The sequence below is a fragment of the Pezoporus wallicus genome, unplaced genomic scaffold, assembly GCF_028554395.1.
Source record: "Pezoporus wallicus isolate ANWC-B61680 ecotype Strahan unplaced genomic scaffold, APGP_CSIRO_Pwel_v1 scaffold_13428, whole genome shotgun sequence".
Classification (NCBI taxonomy): domain Eukaryota; kingdom Metazoa; phylum Chordata; class Aves; order Psittaciformes; family Psittacidae; genus Pezoporus; species Pezoporus wallicus.
Genome location: NW_026637482.1, coordinates 2,903,031 through 2,920,333, shown reverse-complemented (window position 1 = coordinate 2,920,333; position 17,303 = coordinate 2,903,031). Strand labels below are relative to the sequence as shown.

General features: G+C 43.1%; 1 protein-coding gene across 1 annotated transcript in view; it reads right to left on the bottom strand.

Moving 5' to 3' along the window:
• Positions 1-17,303, bottom strand: part of LOXHD1 (lipoxygenase homology PLAT domains 1) — a 349,538-nt gene that overhangs the window by 200,097 nt on the left and 132,138 nt on the right. Inside the window, exons 34-36 of the mRNA XM_057405704.1 lie at positions 16,129-16,256; positions 12,111-12,228; positions 4,384-4,561 (exon numbers count right to left, since the gene is read on the bottom strand). Coding sequence (XP_057261687.1) covers positions 4,384-4,561; positions 12,111-12,228; positions 16,129-16,256 — 424 coding nt within the window. The remainder of the gene's footprint in view (positions 1-4,383; positions 4,562-12,110; positions 12,229-16,128; positions 16,257-17,303) is intronic.

The following is a 17,303-nucleotide window of genomic DNA, read 5'->3' as shown; positions in this document are numbered from 1 at the left end:
GAAAGAAATTTTATTCCACGTGGGAAGACATTCATTGCTGTCTCAGAACCAGAGCCCTTAAATTTTGGGCAAATAAACATAAGACCATGAAGCTCAAATATCTCTTATAAAGTCAGCTTCTGCTGCTGCTGGTTAGGCACCCCAGCTTTGAAAACTAACCATCTGCCTAGCCATTCCTTATTCAAGAGTATTGTAAATCCACTTTGGCCCACAAGGGCCATGTTTCCCACGGCTCCATTCACAACACAATGCAAAGACAAAGTTGAGGGCACTTAAAACTTCTTGAGAAAGCTACTACTTCTTCAGAATAACTGAATACAGAAACTGGGAAGAAGTCACAACTCTTCTTATAGCAAGACTGAAAGAAAAAATACTAAAAAGAAAATAAAATAGGGAAGAAAAAGAGTCATACAGAGAAAAGGCAAAGCAACATGTGGTGCCCATGTGAAAAAACTGTTTATGTTAAATTGGTGCTAATTTTCAGCAGTTCCCTGGGAGGGACTTAAGAAGGAAGAGAAAGCATCAGGGATTCAGGCAGTCCATTTGCTAGTACCTTTTATGACCCTAAAGCTTGCTGAGGTGAGGAACAAAGCAAGCCGAAGTCCATTTCCTTACAAGGAGCAGCCTCACAATTAATGCAAGGTCTCAAAAAGCACAGAACCAACTGTTTCTTAGCAAGACCATCCCTGCAGGAAGAAGCTTATGAAGGCCTCATGCTGTGACTTTTACTTCACAAGCAATTAGCAGGAGACAGGAATGAAAAGAACAGATATTTCTGAATCAACATACATTTCACCTATCTGGATGTCTGATTTTTTTCTGCTGCTGTTGAAAATTCCAAGAACCTGTCAGGCGCATTTAGGAACTGCAACAAACTTGGTGAATGAAGAGATGAAGGTACTATGGTTGCACAAGCCTTAAACAACGAGTGCAATAGCTCATGGGTCAATACTGGGGTCTGCAGCACTGAACTTTGTCATCGACACCCTAAGCAATGACAGAGTGCATCCTCAGCAGATTTCTAGTCTGGGGGAGTGACTGACATGCTGAATGGCAGAATTCCAACTTAGATGGACCTTGAGAAACTTGAGGACTGGGCAAGCAGAAATCTCCAGAAGTTTGTCAAGGTGAAATATAAAGTTCTGCATCTGGGGTGGAATAAATGCTGCACGTGTATGTGCTGGGGAGTTGAAGATGACCCAAAGGTTATATCAGGAATACTCATACGGAGGTTGAATCTGAGCTAACAGCAAGTTCTCAGTGGTTAGTGCAAACTATATATTGGGCTGCATCAGGAAGAGCTGAAGGGAATGAAACCTCCTTTGCTCAGTACTGAGAAGCCCATACTTAGGCCATGCCACCAATTTAAATTTCTGTGTCATGTCAAGACACTGGGGAGAGCTCAGCAGATGGCTGTCAAGATGGACAGGAGCTGGGGCACATGACCATGAGGATAAGCCAAGAGAGATGAGCTGGGGAAGGTGAAAAGGGCCCTTTGACCACATGGAAGGATAGTGATAATGGTGACAGGGTCATGTACTGTGGAGATGTCAAACCATACCCCAGGAAGCCACAGCCACAAGTTGCTGGGGAAGCTGAGATTGTGCACCAGGAATAAAATGTTTATCATGAGAATGGTTCAGGTTTGGATCAGCTGCCTGGGGAGGCGGTGGCATCACCATCCCTAGAGATGCCCATAATTCTGGGCAGAGCTGACTTGACCTAGCCCTGGCAATGGTCCTTTGAGCAGGAAAATGGGCGAAATAACAACCTCCAGAGGTCCCTTTCAACAAGAGATCTATGATTTTATTATTCTTACTGAGGGGGTTCATAATTTTTAAACAAACTCTGGGATTGAGTCAGCCTTCTGAGACCAAAGAACATCCTTCTTTTGACTTAGCTGAGGCTTGGATAAGGCACTAAGAACTGACACCAACTGTCCAAATTTATGTAATTTGAAGGCTGTAGCCAAGCTGTCAACATACTAATTAACCTTATAACAGCAAAGATAAAACCCTTCTGTTTCATTAGTGCTTGGAAAATTAGAAAGTGCTATCTATTCTTTCTCCATGTAGTTGCATTACAGTGCACATGCCTGCATATAGAATACAGAAAGTTTGTGTAAATCAAAATTAACCCGCAAGGACATTTTTGTGCCATGGAAAGAGATGGCAGGAGGTCTGGCTCTATTGCAGCTGTGTCTGTGGGTCATACCTTGAAGAAAATAAGATTATGCTTTACATCTCTTGTAAGATCAAAAATAGATCAAGATCTTGGTTTTAACCACAGTTGTGTCTGCTGTAACAACCTCTTCTCCCCATACCTATGTGTACTCAGAGCTGCTATCTGAGCTACTTCTGGGGGCCTCTGGATTTGACCTTTGGAAAAGAGGAGGTTTGACCACTGCAGGAGAGGAGCTTTCCCTTGGTGAAACAGTTATATTACATGATCACCCAAGCTCAAAGGCTTCTGGAAAGCCAAACTGTGACACCAAGATTTCTTTGAGGAAAAAGTAAAATGAGACTGTTGTTGAATATGTGTGCATGATGGTGAGGAAATGGCTGATGTTTTCTAGTTTGCTGCAGGACATTTTTTGTGGGATTCATTTTCCCAGACTTTAGCCATCTAACCTAAGTTAACTGTGCTGGCTCTGTCTGAATCTGATGAAGAGACACTGACAGAGACCCTCCAAAGGGTGATCCAGACCACTCATAAAGATTTCGCTCCTGGATGAATTCACCACACAGCCTAGACTAGAAGATACTAAGAACAAAAGTAGGATTTTTTGGAGGGTGACAAATATTTGAGGTTAATTTTGTTCTTCTTTTTTTTCCACTTTCTTTTTGTCTCAGTGCCTCTGGTGCACTGAAAAGTTGAAAGCTATTGCAGAGACACACTTTAAACCTAGAAATAAACGCATCTGATTCTATTCATTGTGGAGCATTGCTGTCCTGAGACAACGTCAGTGTGTCAGGAGACATGTTCAGACTAACAGCCAAGGATAAAATGCTTTTCTTCTTGAACTGGTCTAACCAGGAGCATGGACTAAATCATGATCAAAGAGGAGAGATGGTTCATGACTTGTGTCCTCTTTCAATAAGCTGTATAAGGTTCAGCATTACGTCAGTGTTCTGCGTGATCTAATCATAAACAGACTCTCTCAAAACTGCTTTTTCCTACTGGTTGTTACTGCTTGTAATGAAATAAAGTGTTTCGTCATTAATACCCATCAACCCTCATTCAATGGGAAGGACAGATCTGTCTGCTGTTCCTGTTATCTTCTATTCTCTCATTTCTACTTCCATCGCCTTTGTGAGTTAGGGGTGGATTTCACAAAAAGGTCACAGAAAGATCTAACATTACATTAGATGGATTGCCAGATATATAAACAAATCTTCCTCTCTCTCCTTTGTGGTTTTTTATGTATTTCACTACAGGTTTTCCAGACAAGCAGCAGGCAGAGCAGATAGATAAAAAATGGTGAGGTGGCATGAAGAGACTCTGCCAGGGGATTTTTACATTCTCAGATCAAACCTCACAAGCTGCATAAATTACTGGTAAATCCAGAAAAAAGAAGAAAAACCGACCCTATATATAGATATAAAAATAAAAAGAAAGAGGTGGAGATCAAGAGGTGATTATGTGCACTGGTGTGGCAGAATCCATTTTGAGGGCAGCCTTTCAAATAAGGTGTCCACAAGATAGTGTCTAGTTTGCCCCATTTTGGCACAAGGGAGCTTGCACGTGGCTGCAGCTTTCATTCAGCCACCCTGACAGAAGTTCTCATGAAAAGAGGCAGTGATCCCAAGAGATGACATAGAAATCCCATTTCTTGGCTCTTGGAGCTCTGAAGCTTTCTTTACACTCTGTTCCACCTCTTCTATCTGGTGTGCATGTAGGGATGGTATTTCTCAGCCTGACATAAATGGTCTCGAAACACTTTCAAAAGCAGGGTGAATTATTGCTCTCTTCTTTGGGCAATGCAGACAGTATTGACTGAAAACCTGGGGCCCACCAGTTTTGACCACAGCCTTTTCTTTCCATCCTATATGGATGACCTGACCAAAGAGAAAAAGGGGGCTCCTGACTATTGCAACATGGTCTGGCAATAGCTGCTTTAAGACATCTTCAGAGGAAGCGCTGAGAAGCCCAATCTAGGCCTTGCGTCTAAATATTTTATGCCCAGAGCTTAAATGAGGCTGAATCCCACAAAGTAACACTGTCACGATGAACAGCCAGCCAAAATGGCAGTGTTCCAGCATACTACGCTAAATTATGCTTCTTTTAAACATAATTCCAATTTGCAAGCAGGGCATTTTTTTTCCATTGCTAAAAATTAAACTTCTTACTAGAGAAGTCATAAAATATGCTCCATAAACATACCTCCAATGTCACTGGTTTTAACCTGAAGAGTGTATGTTGTGTCCTCCATCATCTGCTCGTCATTTATGACAGCAGGCATCTCACACACAAGACTTCCCTTGGCATTTTTCAGCTTTGACAGCCATTCACCATAGGTAAAGATGGCCACTTCTTGGTTAGTCAGGTTCTTCAAGATGATCTGCAAAGAGGCAAAATGAGGTAAAAAACCTACAGCTAAACTGTAGCTACCATTTGAATAATGACAAAGATCAAATTTATAAAGTATACAGTGTGGTTTGTCATAGGTAGAGTTTGGTTATAGCTTCAGAACCTGTACTGAGCTTTTCTAGGAAGAAAAGAGCTCTTTCCTATGGGCAATATTTACTGTCGTGAGTTGTCCTGAGAAATGCTTTTCATAATATTGGACCTTTTAATGCATGAGGTAAAGCATATGAAGAAATTTTCTTCTCTGGCATATCAGTATGGAATTTACTCCAAACAAGTAACAGAGAGTTATTAAAAACCACATTTTCTCTCTTTAGGCACACAGTATCTTGCTTTCACCTGCCTTCTCTGTGCAAACACAGGACAATTGTTGTAGAGATATGCAAACCAACCCCAGACAAATTAAAACAATGCACAGGATAAAATTAGGGCATCAAAAGTTAATGCTTCACACACTCCTCTCCTTGGGGAAAGGTGACAGAACAAACAGTATGCAACAGATATTAGTCACACTGTCTAATGTGTCATGGGAAGGAGCTCAGATGCTGTGGTGATAAGAACAGAATAGGAATATACTTAGAACAAGTCAGTGAGGTACTCCAACAAATGCTAAATAAACATCTCACCTTTATGGGTTCTGTTCAGTAGAGCATCAGCCCACTGGGAGAAAGACATTACACTTACCTTACTGGTAGTAAATTCTTGTTAAACTGAGGGAGTTGGAGGTAAGGGAGGAGACAGGGCTGAAAATTATGATCTGTGTTACCATCTAACAGAAACAGAGACCACACCTGGGTGCAGCAGTGCAGCAGCAAACAGCATCTTGCAAGGTGTATCTCTGCAAAAGCCATGGAAATATGAGCCCAAACATGTCAGAGAAGTGTGACATGATATTAGGGAGAAATGAATCATGGAATCGTGCCATAGAATCACAGAACTGTTTGGGTTGGAAGGTAGCTTAAAGCTCATCCAGTTCCAACCCCTGCCATGGGCAAGGACACCTTCCACTAGGGCAGGTTGCTCCAAGCCCCTGTGTCCAACCTGGCCTTGAACACTGCCAGGGATGGGGCAGCCACAGCTTCTCTGGGCACCCTGTGCCAGCGCCTCAGCACCCTCACAGGGAAGAGCTTCTGCCTAAGAGCTCATCTCAGTCTCCCCTCTGGCAGGTTAAAGCCATTCCCCTTGTTCTGTCCCTACAGGTCCTTGTCCAAACTCTGCCTTTGGAAGATGTCAAAGGGATACCTGGAGGTATCTTGTCCCGTCTCTTGCTCCAAGCATGGCTAACTGCAAGGCTGTGTCCAGATGGGTTTTGAAAATTTTCAAGGGTTGAGATTCCCTCTGGGTCCCTATCTCAGGGCTGCACCACTTTCATTGGGAAGACTTTCTTCCTTAGATCCAGTCAGGATTTTCCTTGTTGCAACTTGCGTCCATTGCTTCATGCCTTTTCACTGTTCACCTCTGAGAAGAGACTGGATTGTTGCTTTCTGTAACCTCCCTTTAAGTAGCAGAAGATTGCCATTAGATTCCTCCTCAGTCTTTCTTCTCTAGGCTCAAAAACTCCATTTACCTCAGCCTTTCCTAGTATGCCATATGCTTCAGCCCCTTGACTATCTTAGTGACCTCCTGCTGCACTCTTGTATATCAGCCAAAAAAACTCATAAAACTTATCTTGAGATAAAAAGTGCTCAAATTCTGTCCTCAAACTGCATGTGTCCCAGTCCATGGCCTTCCGCTGACCCCAACTAAGCTTTGCAGGAACCTTTAGCAGTTCAAAAGAAGAACATTTCTCCAGATCATAAAAAAAGATATTTTAAAGAAGGCAGGAGCTACACAGAAGCTGGAGCTGTAGCTGTGCTCTTTGTGCATTGTACAGTTCATGGGTAGAACACTCATCTGGGGTTTTCTCTCTGCTTGGTGCTAAACGGAGATCTGCTATCCCAGAGGTACAGTATATTTTGGGCTGTTCAAGCTGTTCCACTTTTCTAAAAAGCTGCTTATTCACAGCCAGAGATACTATGCCTCTGTGGTCAAAAACTGCTCTATGCGTCAAGAGATGCTGAACGGAACCTTTGCTTTCAGCCAAGCAGAAATCAGGTCTCCACCACCCCAGCTGGTGGCTTGTCTGCTGGGGCACAGACCAGAAGGAAGCCTCCTGTATCAAGGATCATTGAATAGTTAGGGTTGGAAAGGGCCTTAAGATCATATAGTTCCATCCCCCTGCCATGGACAGGGACACCTTCCACTAGACCAGGTTGCTCTAGGACCCATCCAACCTGGCCTTGAACACTGCCAGGGATGGGGCAGCCACAGCTTCTCTGGGCACCCTGTGCCATCATCTCACCACCCTCACAGGGAAGAAGTTCTTCCTTATATCTAACTGAAACTTCCCCTGTTTAAGTTTGAACCCATTGCCCCTTGGATATGTGAATGATGTCTACATCCTCTAAGTAGTCCAACCTAGGAACTTTTCTTCAGCTAAAATTTGCAAATTTCAATAAAGAATAAGGTCAGTTTGACCAAAAATGCCTTTTTCTACTTCTGGTGCATAAACTCTGTGTTGGGGAAGGTTCAGCCAGCGCTATCTCTGCCCTGCTGGGGATTGACAGTGGCGCCATTAGCAGCAGAATGTCCTGAGCAAAGCTTACAGGGAAATGTCAGGGAAGCAGCAGGGGGTAGAAGCAGATTAGAGTTGACAGCTGGAGTGCACAAATAACCAGCCCATGCCCAGTGCTCCAGATGCTGTCTGGGAAAAACTGTCTGGCTACTAAAACTGCTGGAGAAAAATGCCTTCTCTATCCATTCCCAGCCCCTCAGTAGGATGAGTGATTTCATCTGTATGCAGCTTCGTGTAAGCAGTTAGCGCAGGCAGAGCGAGCAGCCTCTGCAATCTCATTCTGGGATGCTGCTCCAGGGCGGAGCAGACAGGAGAAAGAGATTCCTTTTTACGAGCATCATTTGCTCAAGGGAGATCACAGCAAGGGATGTGAAGGTAGCAGGAAGCCCGTGCAGCCTGATTGCTCAGTCACAGCGTGGGTATGATGCCTACCTTACCTAGAATGAACTGCTTAAACACTGTGCATCCAGACCAAGCCCTCCCTAAGGTCTGTGCTTGGAGATGGGTATCACCCATGAAGCAACACAGTATATCCCACTCAAGGTGGGGGCAGATAAACAGCCATTCAAGGCATCTCTCCCCCTCACAAATCTTTCTGCTGAATACAGAGGCCTAAATAAAGTGGTGCAAGAGGTGAAATAACTCTGGTAGAGTTCTGGAAACTGGTAGGAGAAGGGGACTTTTTAAAGAGTCCAGAGGAGGCCACAGAGATGCTGCGAGGGCTGGAGCAGCTCTACTCTGCAGCCAGGCTGAGAGAGCTGGGCTGGGGAAGCCTGGACAAGAGAAGACTCCTGAAGGGGAGACCTGAGAGCAGCTCCAGTGCCTAAAGGGGCTGCAGGAAAGCTGGAGAGGGGCTTTGGACAAGGGCCTGTAGGGACAGGCCAAGGGGAATGGCTTTAACCTGCCAGAGGGGAGACTGAGATGAGCTCTTAGGCAGAAGCTCTTCCCTGTGAGGGTGCTGAGGCGCTGGCACAGGGTGCCCAGAGAAGCTGTGGCTGCCCCATCCCTGGCAGTGTTCAAGGCCAGGTTGGACACAGGGGCTTGGAGCAAGCTGCTCTAGTAGAAGGTGTCCCTGCCCGTGGCAGGGGTTGGAGATGGATGAGCTTTAAGCTCCCTTCCAATTCAAACCAGTCTGTGATTCTATGGCTCTGTGATTAAAGATAAATGTAACATTTTCAATTACTAAACTTGCACAAAATTAATGTCATCCTACAAGGAGATGTTTGTGAGTCTTGCACGCATAGAGGATGATGGAGGATTTTCATTTAGATCGCGACGGTCAAGTAAGTCATCTCAGGGAGAGGAACTGAAACTTTTTATTTTCTGTCTGTTCCCCTCAGGAAAATTAGCTACTGTTTGGAAATGAAACATCTACTTTTCATTGCATCTAAACTATTTTTTAGGATACCTGGAACTTGCTGTGGACATCCTGCATGCTTTTATGCTCTAATTATGCATTTTAACTATGCTGTAGAACACCTATAAACAATGAAAAGAAAGCAGGAAATGTGTGTATGAATAAAATGTTGTTAATTCGCTTTTGTAGCTGATCAAATGTCATAGCTGACAGGAACTTTAAAACAGCAACTTGAAATTAATTGTGTGCTGTACGCTGTACCTGAAAGGTTTGACGTATCTGATCTGATTTGATCTGATTTACCTCTACCCAGCTTTCTGCCACCTCAGGGGCACACAACTCCATTAACCCAAAAATACATAGGTCCTGGAATTTGTCTTTAAAGACTCACCCACAGGTTTCTATGGTTCTCTTGCATGTCATTAGTCTTTGCTTAAAAAGATCTTCTGACTGTAAAACAAAAAGACTTTGCTCTGTTGCAAATAACAGTAAGCTTCAGCTATATAATGAATTGTCTCAAATTCTCTTGATCTCCTTTATTATAAAGGAAAAAGAACTGAATAAAGACCAAGTCCAACATTCAGGATTATTTGTGATGTTTGAATGCAATGCAATTAGTGTTTCATTAAGGCAGCTTCTTATCTGCCTGGATTTGACAGCACAAAGTAACATTAAAATTCCAAGAGAAGCAACCCTGCAGAACTGAACAGTCTCACAATTCCTGTTATTTCACTCAGACAGCTTTCATCCCTTCTTACTGCTGGCTTTTCACTGTGTATCTAAGACACTGGGCAGCAGGTGGAATCATCATGTGAACTGAAGGACCAGCTATCCCAGGAAAAGGTTTCCATAGCATTCATTTAGATAAGTTTCATTATTAGAAGTCACTATGTTTTTTTACTAAGAGGGTGGTGAGACGCTAGCACAGGGTGCCCAGAGAATCTGTGGCTACCCCATCCCTGGCAGTGTTCAAGGCCAGGTTGGATGGGACTTGGAGCAAGCTGCTCTAGTGGAAGGTGTCCCTGCGCATGGCAGGGGTTGGAACTGGATGAGCTTTAAGGTCCCTTCCAACCCAAACCAGTCTGTGGTTCTATAACTTTGATTCTATTCCCTGATTTTTCAGAACAAAGACCAGTGTCACTGTAGCTTGGTGCCGGAGAACATGTGATTCATCATTAGGTCAGAGGAAAATATTCAAACTCTGTCTCTCCCATCAGTGGTGAGATCAGAATGTGTTGCTTGGCTTTGGAGAGTTTTCGTCATGTCTGTGCATAGCAATAATCAATAAAATTCTTTCTGGCCCAACACATCACTAATCAAATTTTGTTCCCTCTAGAGATTAGGTATCAGCATTTAAAATTTATTGCCACTATTGGTGCAGTTTGAATATTTGGCACAAGGTTCATTACTTTGAGGAGATTCTGAATGAAATTTCAGTGTATTTTATCTAGACAGAAAAAAAAGTTATGACGACTTCCCTGCTTGTAAATTGAATCTTTTGGCTGTGTACAACATCATTTATTCATGCATTTTAATTTGTATTTATGCATTTCTATTTCTGGTAAACTAAAAGCAGTATAAATTATGACCAGCAACAGTTTACAAAAAGACCAAAGACAATTAAATAGATCATTTATTGTTATTTTAATAGAATAAGAAAACTGAGAATATCCTGTAGATAAATGGAGCAACAAATGGTTAATTATGGGGTTGATGGCTTAATCTAGCTTCTCATTTCACTGTGCTAGTTAGCACTAACTGTGAACCATCTGTCTGAGAGTTTAGCACTACCCCCACAAGTATTTCATTATGCAGTTTTAATATGCACTTTTGACAGAAATGGAAATGGGCTCAGATCAGTTTTCATGTCACATCAGGCTACATAAGTTTTCAAGGATGGAATACAAATTGGAGAACACAAATCCTTCCTCCTTTCTTCCAGAGCATCTCTGTGTTCTCTCTCTGCCTTGGAATATAAATGCTACATTAACCTTTGCAGGGAAGGTGGGAAACAAAACTAACGAACAAAGTTGTCTACGTATCACTGGGGTTAGAAGATGCTCCATGTTCTGTTTCCTGAAGAAAAATAGAAACCATTGGTATAATTTTCAAAACCTCCTAAAATCCTGGTGCTTGGCCTGCTCATTGCTTCTATAGAGCTATAAGAGAGTTATAAGCCCATCTGACAAGACCAGATGAGAATTCTTTCTTGCCCACTTCCTGGAGAAAGCCTTGCTTTGGGTGGGACAATGCATCAGGCTCAGGTGTTGGAAGACTGGACAGAGCTGGCCTGCCACTAAAGATGCTGCCATCCCTTGCTTTTGAGGTACTGCTAATTCATGACTGCAAGATCTGGAATGTCTCTGGATGAATAAGGTTTATTTGATTTCATTTTCTAGAATTATGATTTATAAAACTCATGGGAAAGTTCTGGGGACTGATGAAGGGAATTTGACCATGATGACTGGATCAAATTAGAGAACAGATTGAGTTATTTGTGAGGCACAGAGAGAAAAACTGTGTCTGTGGCAACTATTCAGAAAATATACGCTGGAGGTCTAATGCTTTGGAAAGCTGTACAAAAGTCAGCTTTCCTCTCTCAATTTTTTCCTGATAAAAAACTTTGAAGTGGAAATGTTCATGTGAAAAACGTACTACATGACAGAAATGCTTTTTAGCCCATGCTAATGGAGGTGAAAAGCAGTTCATCACTTCGCTGGAAACTTGTGGCTACCTTTTAGAAACACATTATTTATCAGAAAAAAAAGAACAGCTTCAGACTAGTCAAAAAAGGACAAAGAACCCAATAAAAAAAAAACAAAACATGCACTAGTCTTTCTGAACACGGGTTAAGCTATTGAGTCTTAACCTATTCTCATAAAAAGTCAAGACATCCTCAAATACAAGTGATCTTTACGAGGAGATGGTGGTTTGGCAAAGAAGATAAAAGCAAGCGCTGCGCTTTTGTGCAAGACAGGACACTAGAGAAAAATAAGTCAACAGAAGTGGTGGGAGTTATTTTGAATGCTCTTCTCAAAAGGAAGGCAGAAAATGACAACTTACTTGTATGAACAAGAGAAGAAAGAAATCTGCCTGTGTGCTAGAGGGAGAAGGGAAGGGGAGAGGTTGGATGATTCACCTCAAAGGATGGATTTCTTGGAAATGTCCCATCCATCCCATGCTAGCTGTCCCTGCCTGTCAGAGGGACATCCACTCTCCGACAAGGGCAGAGCATGGCAGGGGCCTGCAGGAGCTAAGGGAACATCCCAGGGACCATACAATATTGCAGGTGCTCCAGTGGCAAACCAAGGCTCTTTTGCAGGGAGGTAGAGTGAGATCTAACAGCAGAGACTGTGGCAAAGCTTCACAGCACTGTTTTTGCCCTTACTCTCTCCTTTTTTAACTCAATTCGCGCAGGAAAAAACCCGTAAGAAACCAAATGCTGGGAATGAATAAAAGTGAGTCACTCGCTGCCTTTCTCCTCTTTCTCAAGGGCTGAAAGGCTTCTACACAAGCAAGTTGCAAAGCGACGTGCGATGTGAAGTGCATTACCCTTTCCAGGTACCAGTGTGGGCGAGTCCCTTTCCCATCCGTCCGGATCCTCATCTTCCTGAGGGGTGCGATGTCGGCAATCTCCATAATGAAACTGTCTTCTTGTCCTCGCTCAAACCTGGGGGGATTGAAAGACTGAGGAAGTTTCCTGCCGCTTTACAGCATCAGCACATCTCGATCTGCTGTCCATACTGCAATTCACACTTTGCCAACAGCCTCCAATTAAAAGTTTATGAGTGCACTTTATTGCACTTAAGCTTTCCTGTCCTGCAATCATCAGCTACTGTGCATTTGGCAAGACTGCCTCAATGCAGATGTGACAGGGATTCCTCCTCCCTTGGAAAATCAAGCCCATACAAGGCACCTGGAGTGGTTCCAGGCAGCCTGTCGCAGACATTATCACTCCATTTGTACCCAGAACAATAGAGACTCACAGACAGGTTTCTGCACATCGCCTTCCTCCTGGCATCTGCCCGTGTCCTTAGCCCATCCCAACTAGAAGGCAAATCAACTTTACTTAATCTTCTTTTGCTAAGATGCAGCACATACATAACTTTGGATTTTCCGTGGAGACAGACAGTTGCTGCAGCTCAGCTAAATACAGCAGCCACATTGCAAGTCAGAGCTCAGCGCCTAAGTTTAGTAAGCTCAGCAAACTGTGTTAGAAAGGAGCCAAAACCAACTGTCCTGCACTTCCCTCGTGAATTTGGGGAATCTGGATTTGCAAACTAGCTCCATCTTTATTAAGGACCAGGGTGAGTTTGTGTACATTGCGTGAAAGATCTTACCCTGTGCTTGGCTGCTGTGTATAGCACAAGGATGTGTAGGTATTGCTCATCCATAGCAATCAGCAGAAAGTAGAAACAGGGGAAAACCATATGTTTCCTGAAGAAGATATTACAATGGCTAGGATTGCAGCCACTTTTCCTCCCTCTTAGTATCAATGCTGCTAGCAAGAAAGCCTTGCTCCAGTGAAAGTGCTGCCTCAGGCTCAATATTCTCTGTTCAGAGCAAGTGTGTCTTCTAGGTTTTCCCTCAGAATCACTTTGCAAGACCTGCTATGGGCTTGGAGATGAAAATAGAACCCTTGCTAAGTGAAGGGCAGCAAAATCCTGGGGGTCTACCAAGCCGCGCTATGGCCACTCTGCAGTTCAGGTTCCTCCTTCAAGCAAACTTCTCCTTGTGAGTACGTTACCTGAGTCTGCTAAGAGGTTTGAAGACAGCTCTGCAAACTGTGGGCATTACTATAGCATAGAAAATCTATAATTGTGATACGTCATTCCTGGCAATGCACTCAGTCTCCTGTAGCTATGCAGTGCCAGGATACAGAGGCAAAAAACATTTATTTACCAACCCCTGCTCACATTACACCCCACAGCATGAATGTGATTATCCTCATACCATCATGTAAGCCTGCACAGCTGCAGATGTTAGCAATAGGGATTGACTCCAGCGTCCCTGTTTTCACGCAGGCATTGCTTTCCCTGCACTCACAGAAGCACTTGGATGGGGTGCTTTGGTCCCAGTCCATTTCCAGTTATTAAGGGTTCTATGTTTGCTCTTTGAAAAACTCCCCTTTCTCTTTATTTATCTTTCTGTGGTACTGGATACCAAGACAGCCTCTCTCTGCGTGAGAAAGAGAATGTGGTTTTGTACCTGGACTGGGTTGATTCGACATATATTTAAGAAAAAGGTATGACCCTTCCAGCCTGAATTATCCCATGTTCTTATGATCAGTTTTCATTACAATCACTATTACCTACAAAGCTTCATAGAAGTCTCTTACTCCAATCTCTTTCAGGATAAGCAACTCTAAACTAAGCTGTCAGTTAGAAAAATAAACCATTATTTCTCTTCAGTAAATGGCCTGTTTACAGTAGGAAAGGCTGATACTCACCTGCTACTTCCCAGAAGTCATTGTACTAAAGGGAAGAAATTGCTAAAGTGACAAACTGGGTGACCCAAGAGCTCTTTTCTATCCCTAATTTATATAAACATGAACATAAGCTGAAAAAATTTGAGAAAGGAGAAAGTACCAGACAAGCTGACTGCTGCTATTCCTTTTCCAGGACACTGAAGCATTTATCTGAAGGATTTCATTAAGCTTTTCTACCCATGCCTGCACTTAGAAATATGTCTATTGCCCAGAGGTATCAGCAATAACAGTAATGTAGCTAAAATTGCCTTAAATCTGCAGCAGGTTAGACAGGCAGTTCTTTGTAATGCACTAAGTTGCTGTGAGTGAATTGGCACTGAATAGCCCCAGTAAAGATAAAGTGCCTTTTACCATTTGGTTGCAGTGGCTCTCACCCATTCTTTATTGCTGGCACAAAGGCTGGAGAATTTCCATGCGAAATGTCTCCAAGGGAAGCCTGTGCTGTTAACAGCTGGATGAAGACTGGTGGGAACAATGTGGAAACAGGCATTATGTGTATCTCGGGACATGGATGTCTTCTGCACAGACTGCTGATGTATAGCTGGAGGTATGATATGGAGCATCTCCAGTTAGCAGAGATATGCCAGTACATCCTCAAAGAACAGTACAGCATCCTGAGATATTAGGACATTAACAGCTGTGTTTTACATATCCTACTTCTTCACACAGCCCCTGTGAGTTTTCTTTTGCAGAACTTCCGCTGGCAGAAGACAACGCAAGCGATTAATAACATACAAACTGCATGGCTATCCTTCATTGCATTTTCACATCCTTATATCAGAGTATCCATCCCACCCATATAGACAAATATGGTAGGATTTGATAGGCCACATAACTTAGGGATATCAATTGCCTAACAAGGTGGATCAAAACTGCAATCTCTCTTTATGGAGATGCCTTAGTCCCTTTTATAGATTTTTGGTTGACCTGCCCTGATATGAAATCTGCTTTATTTTTAAGTACAAACAGCTGTGGTCCGTTTTCCCTCCTATTAGAATTGAATGTTAGGCTTAAAATAGCGGAGAACAGACCAGTTTAGGGTTGCCTGGGATGTTGAAAGGGGGATGTTACCAACAGCCAGACACATTGGTAATCCAGGTTCATTGTCCCTCGTGTTGGATGTCTCTCTGTGATGGGAAGCAGAGCCAAGAGCTATGGCTTTCTTCTATGACAGCTGCAAGTAAAACATGCTCTGAGCAAACAGCTCTGTGCAGGAAGCCTTATCTTCAATTACTCAGGCAACATGTGATAGGTGACTGCATTGGCAGGAAGCTGGTGAAGAGTTCAACATCACCTCAGCAAGCCGAGCTCAAACCCTGTGGCCAAATACTCCAGCCCTCCTGACACTGCTGCTTTGTTGAACAAGGTCAGAAGTAGCCAGTTAATTAAATTTAAGCCTGATGAAGCCTGTCTTTAAAAGATTGTTAGTGCCATGTTCATTCTTGAGAGTGCCAAAACTTTCTGTACCAAGAGAAGTGCTAAGAAGGCACAGGAAAGCATCAGCAAATGGATTTGTTGCAGTGGGGTTTTCTGGTTTACAGAAGTGCTGGCATCAGACTAGGGTTACAGTGTTTGTTAGCTGTTTCTGCTGAAGAAAACATGAGATTTCACCATTTCACTAAAATCAGAGCACATGGTGCAGTGCTCTGGGCAGCTTACAGCTCATTTCCATGTCTCCGCACTGCAAGACCACATCTGGGCAGATGTCACTGCATGTCCACATTGCAGAAATTGCAACTGCGGTTTTATGCAATGTCCATAGTTCCTCTTGGAGCCAATGCAGAACTTCACAATTCATGTTTTCATTCACCACAGTGCTCATCTCTAAAGCCAGTGAGGAACAGATTAAACAACACTTCTACAAAAGACAAAGGATGGCTTCCCTGCCTACCTGGTTTCCTCTGCTCGCTAACTACATTACAAGATCATTTGCAAGGGGCCCAGTTCTGAATCTACAAAGTCAATGGGAGTTTATCTTTGTATTTCAGTGGGAGCACCATCGAAACCCCACGTGCTCCTTGACTTGACACTGAATCTGTTATCACTTCACTTCTAACCAACAAAAATTAAGAATTACTGTACCTGTCTCCATTTTTCTCTAGTGGCATCTCCTCAGTATTCCCATTGGATCCAAAGACAGTCATGAAAATGCTGGCATCGGTACCACCGCCTTCAATGTCTCCAGTCACAATAGTGACTTCGTAGAGGACCTGGTAAGGATTTGAAACAATCAGAAGGTCTCATTCAAAAAGCTGTCCTTAAACCACACAAAAGCCTGGGCAAAAGGCTAGACAGGCTTTGCAGGAGAGCTTCTTCATTGCCAGAAACGGTTACAACAAAGCTCCTTGGCTTCTTTCCATACCATGGCTCTCTGGGGCAAAGTTAGAGACTGATTTTGCTACAGAATCTTTCTCTTTGCATTGTCTATGACTTTCTCTGCAGATTTTTCTCAGCCTGGATAGACTCAGAAAGAGACACATTCATTTTATCAACAACACTCTCGTGGAACAATGAAGACTTGGTAAACTAATTCTCCATGGGAGTCACAACCCTCATGTCAACGAGTGGATCTGCTGCTGGCATCTCCTCCCAGCTACCTCCCAGCACTCCTGACCTCTGCACTGCACCAAACTCCTGCCATTTTTTAAAAAAGCTCCCAAAGGTACAATTGTTTATTTCCCTTGACTGCGAAATATTTTCCCCCAGTGTTTGGGTCCACCTGGACAACATTTAGTCTGGCATCATTAATATGTTTGAAGTCTGTACATCTGAACACAGTCTAAAGCAAAAAAAAAAAGAAAAAAATCACTGTTTCCCACTGCACCCTCGAACACAGTGTTCCCAAATCTTGTACACTGACAGTACGCCAATCTGTGAAGGATGTTTTACATCATTTTCACCTTATTACCTTAACTTTGTTCTTTTCTCCTGACATGTGAATAATAAGATTCAGAATAAAGTATTTCAGCAGTGTGCAAGTCCCGGTGGCTGTCAGTGGCATTATGAGTGTTAGGCCACTTATATGCTTTCAAGATTGTACCTATGGTAACAAGGCCTCTGGGTTTAAGAGGTGGAAGAACATTAAGAAACTGCCCCAACAAAACATCTCAAATAGTGCAAGCTTTGTTGGCCTGAATTGCGATTGCCAACAGTGCAATTAAGCAATCTCATAGAAAAATTATTTTTCATGTTTTTTCAATCCTGAGTAACCTGTCCATCATATATTCATCCTCCTGCATATTTTAGTTAATAGCAAA